The following is a 13,657-nucleotide window of genomic DNA, read 5'->3' as shown; positions in this document are numbered from 1 at the left end:
TGGTCATGGTGTGCTTTCTTCCGTGCTACCCCTTTTCTCTCCCCTCCCTCTCTTCTTTCTCTTTCCTCTTCTCCTCCCCTCCCCATTGCCTCTCTTCATCCCCTCCTCCCTCCCTCCTCCCTCCCTTCTTCCCTTCCTTCCTTCTTCAGTCACTCTCTTCTGCCTTCCTTCTCTTTTATCTTTGTGTTTTGGGGGAAACAAGATCTTACTGTGTAGCCAAGCTTGCCCTTAAACACACAATCCCCCAGCCTCTGCCTCTCCAGAATGGCAGGTGTACATCATAACAAAACACTCAACAGAAGGCTTTTCTTAAATCAACAATTCCGAGAACCACATGTAGAAAGAAGTGAAAGCTCTCATCAAAGCTCATTTATTGGTAATTTATAATTACGGCTCTATTTGAGTTATTTTGGAGGGTTTTACTGTTATCGTTGTTTTGATTTGTATTTTGAAACAGGGTTTCACTCTGTAACCCTGGCTGACCTGGAACTCACTATTTTGTACATCAGGCTGGCCTCAGATTCCAACCTCTGCCACTCCAGTGTTAGGATTAAAGGCATGGGCCACCACACCTGGCTGCTTCACTGAAACCATGAGCTGTCTCTGTAGGCCAGGGCAGCTCCGCTTCTGCATTTGGTGTGAAGACTGTGCTTTCCTTGTACATGGAGTGCTTCATGGCATCCCAAACCTCCACCCACCAGACACCACTGGACCTTTACCCTATTTATAGTAACTGAAAAAGGTTTTCAGAGATAGCCCAACCTCCCTGTGAGGGTCACAGTTGTTCCAGGTAGAAAACTACCACTCTAGGGTAGAACTTTTATGTGGAAGCTCAAGAAGTGGGCGTGTTCACAGGAATTGCTAAACTGGCCTCCGTGAAGGCTGAGACAATCACAGAGCTTGACATGATGTCCCATGTACTGCCTGGCATTAGGTATTATCCATAATTAAACATTTTATAGACAAGACCATGAATGGAGGCAAAGGGCCATAATCTCAGCACCAGGGAGTCTGAGGAAGGAAGATCTTAAATTCCAGGTCAGCTTGCAATACAAATGAACACCCCCCCACACACACACACACCCCTCCCCGACTGGAACTCACAGAGATCCACCTGCCCCTGCCTCCTGAGGTGCTGGGATTAAAGATGTACACACCTCAGGCTGGCTGAAACCCTATCTCAAAAGGAAAGAGAAAGGGAAATAGGAAAGGGAAGGGGGAGGGGAAAAGGAAAAAAAACCTGTAGACATGCAGGGGTGAGGAAGGCTGGTGGAGGAGGACTTGCAGGGAGGACTCTGGGACTTACCCTGATCTCTGTGCTCAGATTCTTCTGTTTTAGCTTAACAGCTTTTTCATGAGTGACAGTGAAATCCCAGCAAAAGATGAGTTTAGCAATCCCTCTGGAGTATATGTGGGGGTTGATGAAGTTGTTCCGGAAGTACTTAGCCATGCTGGGGAGGCAGAAACCAAAACATCCAAGCATTATTATGAAGGTGTTGAGGCATGCAGGGACGAGACATGACCCTCACTGATAATGAAAGGCAACATAGGCATTCCAAACTCTTCCCTCAAAGAAGGGGAATTACCAGCACAATGCTGTACAGGAGACAGAAATAGACAGGGATAGCCTGTATGCCTGAAGTCTGCCAAGAGAAGCCTCTTTGCCCCATTAAGTGTTCTGAGTCTTAGTTTCCACATCTGTATGATGGGGATAACAACATCTCAACAGAGATGTTATGAGAGTACCATCCACATTGCTACAACAAAAGATCACCAAGCTATTGCTTAATATGCCATAGGGCATACTCTCACATTTCTGGGATCTGAAGTTTAGAAGGGTCTGGAGACATAATTCAAACAGTAAAATTCTTGCTGTGCAAATACAAGGACCTGAGTTTGGATCCCCAGAACCAAAGTAAAAATGCAGAGTGTAGAAGGGTGTACTCATAATCCCAGATCTGAGGAGACAGTGACAGGTCTATCCCTGACCCTCATAGGCCAGCCAGTCTAGCTACAGGTTAATGGGAAATTCTGTCTCAAAGGAGATGAATTAAGAAAAGACCCAGGGTTTTCCTCTGGTTTCTACATGCCTGTGTTTCTATTGGACCCACTTGGATAATTCAAGACACCTTCCCCCATGTTTAAGATCTTTAAACAACATTTGTAGAGTTCATGTGTTGATTTTGAGACAAGGCATCCTTATGCAGCCCAAGCTAGCTTGGAACTCACTTTGTAGACCAAGCTGGCCTCAAAACTTACAAAGGTTTTCTTGAAGAATCTCAGATGTCCACCACCCTGGCCAGAGTCCATTTGCATTGTTATGGTTAGCCTTTGCCAACTTGATTAGACTAAGAGATGCCTTTATTACTATATCACTCTTCAGTATCTATGAGGATGTTTCCAGAAATGGGCCACCATGGTGGTGGAAACATAGGAGGAACCCAGATAAGACAAAGATGGGAGGAGGAAGCTGAGCAGGGCGGAGCTCTCTGCTCCCTGGACACAATGGGGAGCTCTCTGCTCCCTGGCTACGGAGAGGTAAGCAGCTTTCACCTCTACCAACTATTCTGCCTCACCCAGGCCCAGGAACTGTGGGTTCAGGAGACCATGGACATGAACCCTTGAGTTGTGCGTGGCAACAGTTTTGTCAGTGATGGAGATAAACACACCATACAAAATAACATGCCTATGGGTTCTAGAAGTCAGGTAACAGGAATCCTGGGGTAACATCAGTCAGAAAACCACAGAAGCCATGGCAGGAGGCATTTGTTAGCCTCTGCTGTGAGGTAATGGGGTGTCTCAGACTGGAAGTACTCTTGGCATACAGCTAGGCATGTTGTCAATGCGAAGTGAAACCAATACTGCCTTCCCATGATGCATTGCCACTGGGTGACAGCTGAAAGAATGTGTTCTAGTTTGATAAGTTTCAATGAAGTCCCACTTTTTTCTTTGAACAATGATGCTGGCAGGGAGTTTACATGAACTGAATAATGAGTCCCCCAAATTCAGATGTGAAAGCTGTAAGCCCTGGGACATCAGTATATGACTGTGTTTGAAGACAAGGCCTTTGAAAACAAGATAAAATAAAATGAAGACTTCAGAGTGGGTTCTAATCAAAGATGTTGACATTTTTATTAGAAAAATTAGGCTTGGGATGTAGCTTCTCTCCAGAACTGCATAAGAAACAAGAGAAGGGGGAAGAAGAGGAGGAAGGGGAGGAGGAAGAGAAAGGAGAGAAGAAATAGGAGGAAGAAAGTGGGTGAAGAGGAAGAGGGTGTTTAAAACCAGACAGACACAGTGAAGGACATGGTGAAGACAGGGAAAGGTGGCTGCTCTAGTTAGCTTTCCGCTACTGTAACTCATATACCTAAGACAATCAGCTTATTCAGAGAGAAGGTTTGTTTTGGTTCAGATTTAGAGGCTTCTGTCATAGTCTAGTTGCCCTTGCTGCTCTGGACCCATAACAATGTATCATGACAGGCAGGACGGCGCTGAACAGCAGCTCATAACCAGGAAGTGGAAAGTCGAGAGCAGAAAGGGTCAGAGCCCCACCATTCCCTCTGAGGGCAGGCCCTCAGTGACGTGAAGATCCTCCATTAAACTGCACCTCTTACATCCTAGATCCAAGTTCTAGTGATGGCCTTCGATAAGCCAAGGAGAGGCTACCTCAGGAGAAACCAACCACGCTAGCACTTTCACTCAGAACTACCAACCTCCAAACCTGTGAGAAGACAGATTTCTGTTGACTCAATCATCCATGCCAGGGTCCTCTGCAAATGAATACAGACGCTGACAAGCCCCTGAGCTCACTCCCCATTTGGGCCTCCTCTTTGCCGACTGTCCCTCCATTTTGTCTAGCTGGTGGAATCTCATCTGTTTTTAGACTGACCACTTAATTCCTTAAAGGCACACAAGCACCTCTCTGCTCCCATCCCTCTCATACTCTGCCACTGTAAGACAAGAAGTGCACAGATAGCAGTAGGAAGTCACCATTGCAGAGAAGCTGTGTTTTGGGCCAGCTTTCATTTAGAGATACGACTTCACTATGTATCTCAGGCTGGCCTTGAACTCGAAATCCTCCTTCCTCACCATCTCAAGTGTTAGGATGACCACTGCACACCACCACGCCCAACTTCTTGGATTACTGCTGGAGTTTCTTGGAGTTTGCCTAAATCTAAGATGAGCCTTAGAGGCTGGGGAAACAGCTCGGCTGGTAAAGTATTTGTCACCTAAGAGCAAGGATGAGTTCAATTCCCAGAATCTATGTAAAAAGCAATCTGCATATGGTAGTGCACACATATAATCCCAGCACTGTGGAAGCAAGGACACATGGCTCCCTGGAGCTCAAGACACAGCCAGATAAGCCTGCATGGCAGGTTCCAAGCCCAAGAGACCCTCTTAAATACAGAACAAAAAGATAAGGTAGAAAGAGAGAAAGTACTTGAGGTACAGAAGACATTCAATGTTGTCGTCAGTCCTCAAATGTAGACAAATCTGACCCCCGCAATTGTGCGCACATGTGCAAATGCAAATGCACACATGTGCACCCACACAAACAAAATAAGCTTTAGAATTAGGTCAGCAGCTCTACCTGAAGAGTAGACTGAAGAAGCAGATGACCAGGCAGGCTCCGATTGTGAAGATGTAGGCCAGCTGCATGTTGTAGGACGCTCCGCCCATCCTATGCCGGATGGTAGAGTTGGTGTAAAACCCATAGTACATCACCGTCTCCCTAAAATAACCCTGATGGGAATAGTAAAGGGGTCTAAGTTAAGCGACTCGCTTGAGGAAGGTGAATGGCTGTTTTGCAGGCCCCTGTCTGCAGTCATTCACACATTCATGGTCACTTCTTGGCATCCAAAGAGATCAGCTCTAGGGCTGCTGAAGGACCCACCAACTGCAGATGTTCAAGTCCTTCGCATGCAGTGGCCTAGTGTCCACTGTGCCCACCCTCCCAGTTTCTAAACCATCTTGAGGTGACACACCTACTATAACATGAATGTTCTGTACATAGGTGTTACGGTGTGTAATTAGGGAATAATGACGAAGACCAGGACTGCTTACATACTTACAGACACAATTTCTTTAATTTATTGTTTGTGAATGTGTGCATGCATGCGTGCCTGTGTGTGTTACATGTGCATGTGCATGGTGTAAGTGCATAAGTGTGTTGGTGATCAGAGGAGAAACAAGTGTTCTGCCTGTGACTCTCCACCTATTCCCTTAAGACTGGGACTCCACTGAACCTGGAGCTTGCTGGTTCAAGGGCTATGCTGGATGTCCAATCACCCTCCTGCCTCTGCCCACCAGTGCTCAAATTACAGGTGCACACAGCCATGTCTGGCTTTGGATCCGAACTCACATCCTCATGTTTGGTCAGCCGCCCGCCCCAGTCCTAGACATAAACTTTAAAAACACACTTTGTACCTGTGGCCAAGTGAATCAAAGGGCTTAGCACTGTGGGACTGAAAGCTTGGCTGAAGTTTCCTAGGAAAACTTTGAAAAATGAGCTCCTAAAGTTGGAGAGAACTTCAAACCAAGGGGATTTTTGCAGTGGAGGAACCCCACTGTGAGTACCTGTACTTGGGGGTCAAGCCAAACATCCTGAAAGCCAGGAAGTTAGACAGCCTCAACCTCAATGTCTTGCCCTGACAGTGTAAACCCAAGGAAGTGGCCAGACAATTCCAGAAGGCCAGACACCATTACTGCCTGCCTAATGGCTGGCATCACTTTTTGTAATAAGGGGAAAATGTTGTATCTTTGTAGACTATTTTCTCTCCCCATATAAGCATCAATACAGCAATTGATCAGTAAGTAGATAAAGGATAGATATCAAGTAAGTAAACAATCATAAACCCAGGGGAATGATTGATTAAAAATAAAGGAGGAGGGCTGGTTGTATTGCTTGTCTGTACAGTGCTTGCTTGGAATGGGTGCAGTCTGAGCTTTGGTTTCCCTGCATGATAAAAAATTAAACACAGAAAACACCTTGGGATTTCTTTTTTGTTTTTGTTTTTGTTTTTGCTTTTGCTTTTTTGTTTGTTTGTTTGTTGTTGTTGTTGTTTTTGCTTTACCATGCATCTTGGAGAGTTTTATAAACACATGTTCTTCTTAGCATCAGTCAGAGTGCATCAACACCGCTGCCTGTTGGAGCATCTAACCTCTACCCTGTGAGCTGGCGTTGAAGAAGTGTCTGCCCTTGAGAGTCTGTAGAGCAGGACTGCTAAAACTACACCCCAAGGAACCTACCTGCCTTTGCACTTCTGTGATCTAGGACTGTGTATGTGTGTGATTATGCCATGCGTGTATGTGTATGTATGTGTTTGTGTATGTGTATGCATGTGTGTATGTGTGAATATGTATGTGTATGTGTGTATATGTGTATGCATGTGTTGTATATGTGCATATGTGTATGTATGTGTGTATGTGTGCATGTGTATGTGTGTGCATGTGTATGTGTGTACATGTGTGTCTCTGTATCTGTGTCTGTGTGTCTGTGTATGTCTGTATGCGTCTATATGTGTGTCTGTGCAAGTATGTGTATGTATTATGTGCATGTGTATATGTGTGTGCGTGTGTATGTATGTGTATGCGTGTGTGCATGCACACTGATTGAAAAAGAATCAAAGGTAAACATTTTCAGAATCATGTTACTCTGAAATCATCTACCATGCAACTCTGAAAATGAAGGATCCATTCCTATGATCACATCATCATTGTCATGTCTAACAAAGTTAAGAATCACCTTCCAGGAATGAAGAGACTATTTGTCAGTTAAGAGTATTTGCTGCGGGCTGGAGAGATGGCTCAGTGGTTAAGAGAACTGACTGTTCTTCCAGAGGTCCTGAGTTCAATTCCCAGCAACCACATGGTGGCTCACAACCATCTGTAATGGGATCTGATGATGTCTTCTGGTGTGTTTCAAGACAGCTACAGTGTACTCACATACATAAAATAAATAAATCTTAATGCTGCTTTCCCACAGAACCTGAGTTCAGTTCCCAGCACCTCCATTGGACAGCTCACAACCACCTATAACTCCAGGGGATCTGATGCTCTCTTCTGCCCTCTGCAGGTACCACACACCTGTGAACACACAGACACACACACACACACACACACACACACACACACACACACAAATAAAAGTATTAAAAATCCTTTAAGGATACACCCCAGCCTGGAGAATAGAGAAAAGAAGGAAGGGATAGACTTTCCTGCATTTTACTCTGTAGTGGGGATTTTCCAGAAGAGGATTGATTGTTTTTGTAGCAATAAAGGAAAGGGAAGAAACAGATTTCTAACCCGATGTGCCCACTGCAGAATGCTAAGGGAAAGAAAACATACAGTAGGCGTCCTGTAAGGAACACTCATCCTTCATAAGAATGGAGTACCTGGTTCGTGTGTAAATGGTGTAAGTGGGCAGAGAAGTGGGGTGTGGCTAAAACAACCCATAACACTGGTTCTGAACCTCTGGAGGTTTCAGTGGCTCGATCCACACCGTCATGCACTCAGCACTGGAGGGAGAACCAGCCATTTCTCCATCAGGCAGAGCGAGAGGTCTGAGTAAGGCATGATCTTCTATCATGGTGAACTTGAGTGGTGGACAGAGAGAACTTACCGCCCCTGTGAAAAACTCCAAGCCAGTGAACTGGAGGGTGTTCTTCTCACCCACGGTGAATTGTGGGATGATGATGAAGCTGAAGTTCATGACGAATGAGAAGATGTTGAACTTCAAAAGCCACCTCAGGAAGCTGAAATAGGACAGGACGCTGGTTCCAAACTTGCCTCCGATGACCTTGAATCTCTTCTGCCACAGGCTGATGTAATTGAGGAGCTCTGAAAGGCTGCTCTTGGTTCTTCGGTAAGCCTAGGGTGGAGAGACAAAGAGGAGGCCTGGTCCTCACTAAACAAATGACTCCTGAGTGGATGTTGTGATAGCCAAACAGCCCTGCTCCAAGAGCCCTGTTCCCAGCCAGGCAGCTTCAAGGGTCACTTACTAAGGTGGCTTCGTTCATGTTCACAATGACCCTCTCATGCACCCCTACTATCACCTTCCCAGGTTGTTCTAAGTGGCCAGACTGGTCACTAATACCCCATCTTCCCGTTCCAACCTTTTTACTCCTATCCCATATTGGCCTATACAATTTGGATGTTGGCTTCCTTTCCCTCCATCCCCTTTCCACTCCTGACCCTTGACCTCACTGCTGTCACACTCTTGCTCAGTTTATCCCATCAACCCACATGAATAAGTCCCAGAACAGAATAAATATTAAACTATCAAATGATACAGCCTCCCACTTTCACATATGTCTACCGGTTAGTTTTTGTTTACCTAACACAAACCTAGCTCTATCTAGGAAGTTAGACCTCAACTGAAGAACTAACCCCATCCGATTGACCACAGCCAAATCTGTGGGGCCATTTTCCTGAATAATTACAGTGGAGAGGACAGCTCACTGTGTGCTGTGTTACTCCTGGGCAGGTGGTCCTGGGCTGCGTAAGAAGGGAGGCTGAACAAGCCAAGAGAAGCAAACTAGTAAGCAGAACTCCTCCACGCCTCCTGCTTCAGTTCCTGCCCTGAAGTCCCTTCGCCACCGTCTGTGATCTCAGAAGTATAAGCCAAATAAATTCTTCCTCCCCAAATCGCTTTTGGTGCTTTATTATAACAGTAACAATAGAAAGCAATCTAGCGTGGTATATAATAAAAGGAAATGAGATCCGCAAACCAGTGAAGTTCCTATAGAACCATACATGCAAAAGTTAAGGTGTAGAATTAAACTAGCTGTCCTCAGTGTTTGGATTGGAAAAGACTGTGTGTGTGTGTGTGTGTGTGTGTGTGTGTGTGTGTGTGTGTGTACGTAGAGAATGAAACCTTATCATTTGCTGAAATGAGGATAAACTAGAGGATGTTATGCAAAATGAAACAATCCAGACATGTAAAGACACACACTGCATGTTCCCTCTCATGTGTGGAAGAACGTGGATTTAGAGATTACTAAAGGCAGGGAAGAATTGAGGGAAGGAAAGATTGAGAGGGGCTGGGGTAAAGAAGGAATGAGTGCTGGTGTTTCGAGGTGGGATGACCATAGCTCACAATAGCCTAGTATACATTGTATAAGGATCTAGAAGAGAGGACCTCAAGGGCTTAAAGAGTAGAGTAAACGTTTGGCAGGTGCTTGACCTTGGTTCAATCCCAGTACTAAGAGAGCAAGAAAGAAAGGGGGATGGAATGAGGGCAGATAGGAAGCAAGGAAGGCAAGCAAGTAGGAAGAAGAGAGGAAGGAGGAAGGTGGGGGATGCCAGCCTCAGGCTGTGACAGGGCCTTTGCGCTCTTGAACTCTCTCAGCAGCTGTGGGTACTCAGGAGATCTATGCAACATTGAACCCATTCATTTTCCGTGGTGGACAGGAGCAAGGACTCAAAGGCCTGGTTCCTCCCATAAGATATTTAGGCAGTTAACAGCTGGGGGCAGGGGCTCACACATAAGGCAGTTAAGGGTTGTTGGGGAGAGAAACATCTTCAGTGGTGCAACAGCCTGCAAGTTGCCGGCGCCCTGTAGGTAATCGTAGTTAGCCTGACTGGTTCACCAAACTAGTTTATTTCTTGTCAGCAGGAAACAGAAGTTTGTTCACATAACAGAAGGACAGGGAGAGGAAAACACTAATTTCAATCCACTCAGGCTGTATGCAGGTGTTGAGGTAGCCTGTGTTACAGCAGTAACATGCATATTATATGTAAACAGATAATACTCAGTCATTTGGGACCAAGTCTCCCTTATCCAGCCTCCAGCTCACAGAGCCCTACCTGCCTCTGCCTCCCCGGTACTGAGATCAAAGGCATGGAAAAAAAATATTTCTCAAAGTTGACTTACCAGGGAAAGGGAGCTGAGACACTGAGCACAGCAGTTGGCCTCGAAGGTACCATGAGACTGTTTGTTTTTTTCTTTGTCAACTATCTTTCTGTGGAAAACAATAGGAGAAAATAAAGGACGTCAGTGGAATTCATTTCCGAAAAAAAAACCTAGCCATCCCTGGACAAGGAGACCTCTTGGGGGTCAAAGAGGAATCACTTAATCCTGGATCTCAATGGCCCCAGCCCTGGAGATACAAGGGTGGTCTCAAGGGTGTCAGCTTTTACATGGGTTCTGATGATATAAGCTCGGTTGGTTCTTAGGCCTGCATGGCATCATTTCCCAACTGAGCTTTCTCCCCAGATTTTTTTATTTTTATTTTTATTTTTATTTTTATTTTATTTTTTTTTTTTTGTTATTTGTTTGTTGGTTGTTTCAAAGCAAAGCTTTAATTTAGAGTGGTTTGAAATCTACAAGAAGCTTTTAGGCTGTGTAGTGTTCCCACACTCCTTTCACAGATTCCCCTGTTCACTTCCCATGGTAGGTGGGGTGGCTTGAATGAGCTGTTCCCCAGAGTTTGGGGGCGGATTTGAACATTTGGTTCCTAGTTAGTGGCGCTCTGTGGGAAGTGTGGCTCACCAAAACATGACTGTGAGTGGGCTCTGTAGTCTCAAAGACTCAGCCATTCCTGGGTGCTCTCTCTGTTTGTGGTTCAAGACGTGAGCTGTTAGATACCGCTTGAGTCACCATGTCTGCCCTCTGCCGTGATGGACGCTAACACTCCAGAACCATAATCCCAAATAAACTCTTCTATGAGTAGCCTTGGTCCTGGTGTTTTATCACAGCAGTAGGAAAGTAACTAACACTGTAGGTTTGTCCGAAAAGCCAGCATGCATGTGTCCTGGTTCCTGGGCTCCTGACACTTATTTCAGAGATTCCCATTTCCTCTCCCAGCCTTCCCAGGCTGCACACACTGCATCTGCTCTCCTGACTCTTTAGAACCCTCTATTTCCTGTCAGACTCTCAATCGTTCCTTGCCTTTGATGACCTGAAGATATTTGACTCAGAGATTTTGGAGGATTTGACTAACACATCTTTCTGGTTACACTGGCATCGGGGCTTTGGGAGAGAGGACCAGAACATGTCTTAGCTTTGAAGAAACCAATTCAAGTGAGTACCTGGCCTGGGCAGTGGTAACTAGAGCTCACTGGAGACTTGCTTTTCTCTAGAGAATCCTTTCTAGAAGCAGTCATGCACCAGGGTACCCATGCCCTCGAAGGAGACATGCCAAGTCCTAGCTCTTAGCACTCAGGAAGTGGAGGCAGGAGGATGGGGAGTTCGAGACAATCTTTGGTTATATAGCAAGTTCAAGGGCAGCCTGGGTCACATAAGAGCCTGAATCCATAAGGTTGTGATACACACCTTTATTTCAGCACTCAGCAGGCTGGTGCAGAAGGAGCCTGAATTTGAGGACAGCTAAAGCTACATTATAAGTGCCTGTGGGGAGCATTGAAGAGAGTTGGGGGTCCCACTCCATAAAGGTTTTCCTTGCAGAAGAACTGTCTCCTGCATTATGCCTTTCTCATCTTTCTGAGACAGGACAATTGCAGTAGACTGAGGCTCCCAAGTAAGAACAATGGCCGTACCTAAGCTCCCTCTTCTCTTGCATGGTCCTGGGCTGGTTTCTGATGGTTTTGATTCTGTCTCTGGATGTCATGGGAACCAGGGATGCAATTAGTTTTTGTCCTGCAGAAGAAAAGGAGCAGAGTTCTGTTGCTGTTTTCTTTAACATGGTCTTAACATTTTAAGAGATGACACTGGAGTGAGACTTGGCAGTGCTTGTCCATAATTCCACAACTGGAAAGCAGAGTTAGGAAGACAGCAAGTTCAAAGCTATCCTGAGCTACATAATGGCTGCAAGACCAATCTGAGTATGGTGGTCTGAGTGACATGTTCCCCATAGTTTTAGGCATTTGACTGTTCGTTTTCCAGTTTGTGGTGCTGTTTGGGGAGGTTTAGGAGGTGTGGCCTTGTTAGAAGAAGTACACCACAGGGGCAGGCTTTGAGAGCTTAAAGACTTAAACCATTCTCAGGTAGCTCTCTCTTCCTGCTCTCAGTTCAAGATGTGAGCACTCAGCTTCCTGTTCTAGCTGCTATGCCTGTTGCTTGCCACCATGCTTCTCCACTACGGCTGACTCTTAACTGGCTGGAACTGTAAGCCCAGGTAAATGCCTTCTGTTAGTTACCTTGGTCACAGCATTTACCACAGCAATACAAGAGTAACTAGTATACTGGGTTACCTTGTGAGATCCTGTCTCATCCATGTCCCCCATAAATACGTCAATCAAACAGTCAATCATGGTACTGACACTAGAGCATGTTTTATTTTGAGACAGATTCTTGTTCTATAGCTCAGGTTAGCCTGGAACTGGTGGATCTCGTCTCTCATTTTCCCAGTTTGAACAATGAACACCCAGCACCATATAGACTGGTATAGGAGATAACATAGACTCAGGGGATGCAGAGATCACAGATAGGGTCTGCTGCAGTGGCTCCTTTCATTCCAGCACTCAGGAGGCAGAGGCAGGTGGATGGATCTCTAAGTTCAAGGCTATCCTGGGCTACAGAGTGAGTTCCAGGTCAGCCAGAGCTACATAGTGGGGCCCTGTCTCAAAAAACAAAACCACAAATGGAAGTGACTAGAAGACAAACATGTGTTTGTGTGTGTGTGTGTGTGTGCGCGTGTGTGTGTGTGTGTGTGTGTGTGTGTAAAGGTGTGCTCATAATCAAAGCTAATATTTAGACTATTCTAATCTAATACTTCTGTCTTTCCGAAGGCGAACAGCAAACAACAACAGCAAAAGCAAAACAAAATCATCACTGAGCAAAGCGACAGATCTCGCCCGCCTGCATCTCTCTGAACTCCACAAAAATCGAGTGCCTTTTCCTAGGTCCCTGACAACTGTCATGACTTTCTCAATTCTCCATTCTCTTCTAACTCACCGTCATGTTTTCAGGCTCCAAGTCATCCCCTCCTATTAATTACGAACTCCCACTGAGTCTGGATTACCCTACTCCCTACTTCCCCTTCCTTAACAAGTCCTGTGCATCTTCTACAAACACCATCTCCAGGCACATGGGACAGGTCCCAGCGTGTCTAAGCCAATCCAGTGGCCTTATCGTCTTTGCTGGGGACTTAGACAGAGACATGGGACATACTATTGGTCAAAAAGTTTCTTGGAAAAGGATTTCTTCTTTCTACACAAAAAGGGGAGAAGCAAAGATTGCCTTTCTTCCTTTGGATAGTGTGGGTCTAAGGTGTGACCTCCGAGCTCTGTGACCATCTGCTAACATGAGACAGACTGGCTTGCATGATGCTCTGCTGATGGGCAGGTGTGGGCTGCTCCTCAGGCTCAGACTCAACATGGAACTGGAAAGCCTGAGAGGAAGCTCTGGGTTCACTGAGGTGGAAGGGGTACTCACTTTGTTGAAAAGGAGGAGCTTTTGTTTCCCTGTTTAGGATAAGCAAGGGAGAGGGGAGGGAAGTAAGGTGTGGAGAGGAGAAGGGAGTCAAGGAGTGGAGGGGAGGAGAGAGGACAGGAGAGCCATTACAGAGTAGCTGGGGTAGGGAGCACAGTATGAGTTAGTAAAACCTTGGGTTAATTTTCCCCTTCTCCTGGAAAATACTGGCATATGATAGACTTTATACCTAGAATGAAAAATATATATTAATAAAATTCATTAGATAAGATCTCATATAACTCAGACTAGTCTCAAACTCCATACATGGTTGGGGATGAACGA

The 13,657-nt window shown here is 45.6% G+C and overlaps 1 protein-coding gene across 5 annotated transcripts in view; it reads right to left on the bottom strand.

Annotated features, from left to right (window-relative positions):
* The window catches only part of Tmc5 (transmembrane channel-like 5), an 84,547-nt gene that overhangs the window by 35,054 nt on the left and 35,836 nt on the right, over positions 1–13,657 (bottom strand). For all 5 annotated transcript variants that reach the window (XM_087577192.1, XM_087577196.1, NM_001401626.2 and 2 more), the window contains 5 exon segments: positions 11,500–11,599; positions 9,875–9,962; positions 7,622–7,870; positions 4,592–4,743; positions 1,307–1,451 (listed from right to left, as the gene is read on the bottom strand). In XM_087577192.1, the coding sequence (XP_087433318.1) occupies positions 1,307–1,451; positions 4,592–4,743; positions 7,622–7,870; positions 9,875–9,962; positions 11,500–11,599 (734 nt within the window).

Source organism: Rattus norvegicus, chromosome 1, assembly GCF_021556685.1.
Source record: "Rattus norvegicus strain SHRSP/BbbUtx chromosome 1, alternate assembly SHRSP_T2T, whole genome shotgun sequence".
Classification (NCBI taxonomy): Eukaryota; Metazoa; Chordata; class Mammalia; order Rodentia; family Muridae; genus Rattus; species Rattus norvegicus.
This window is presented reverse-complemented; position numbering and strand designations above follow the sequence as displayed.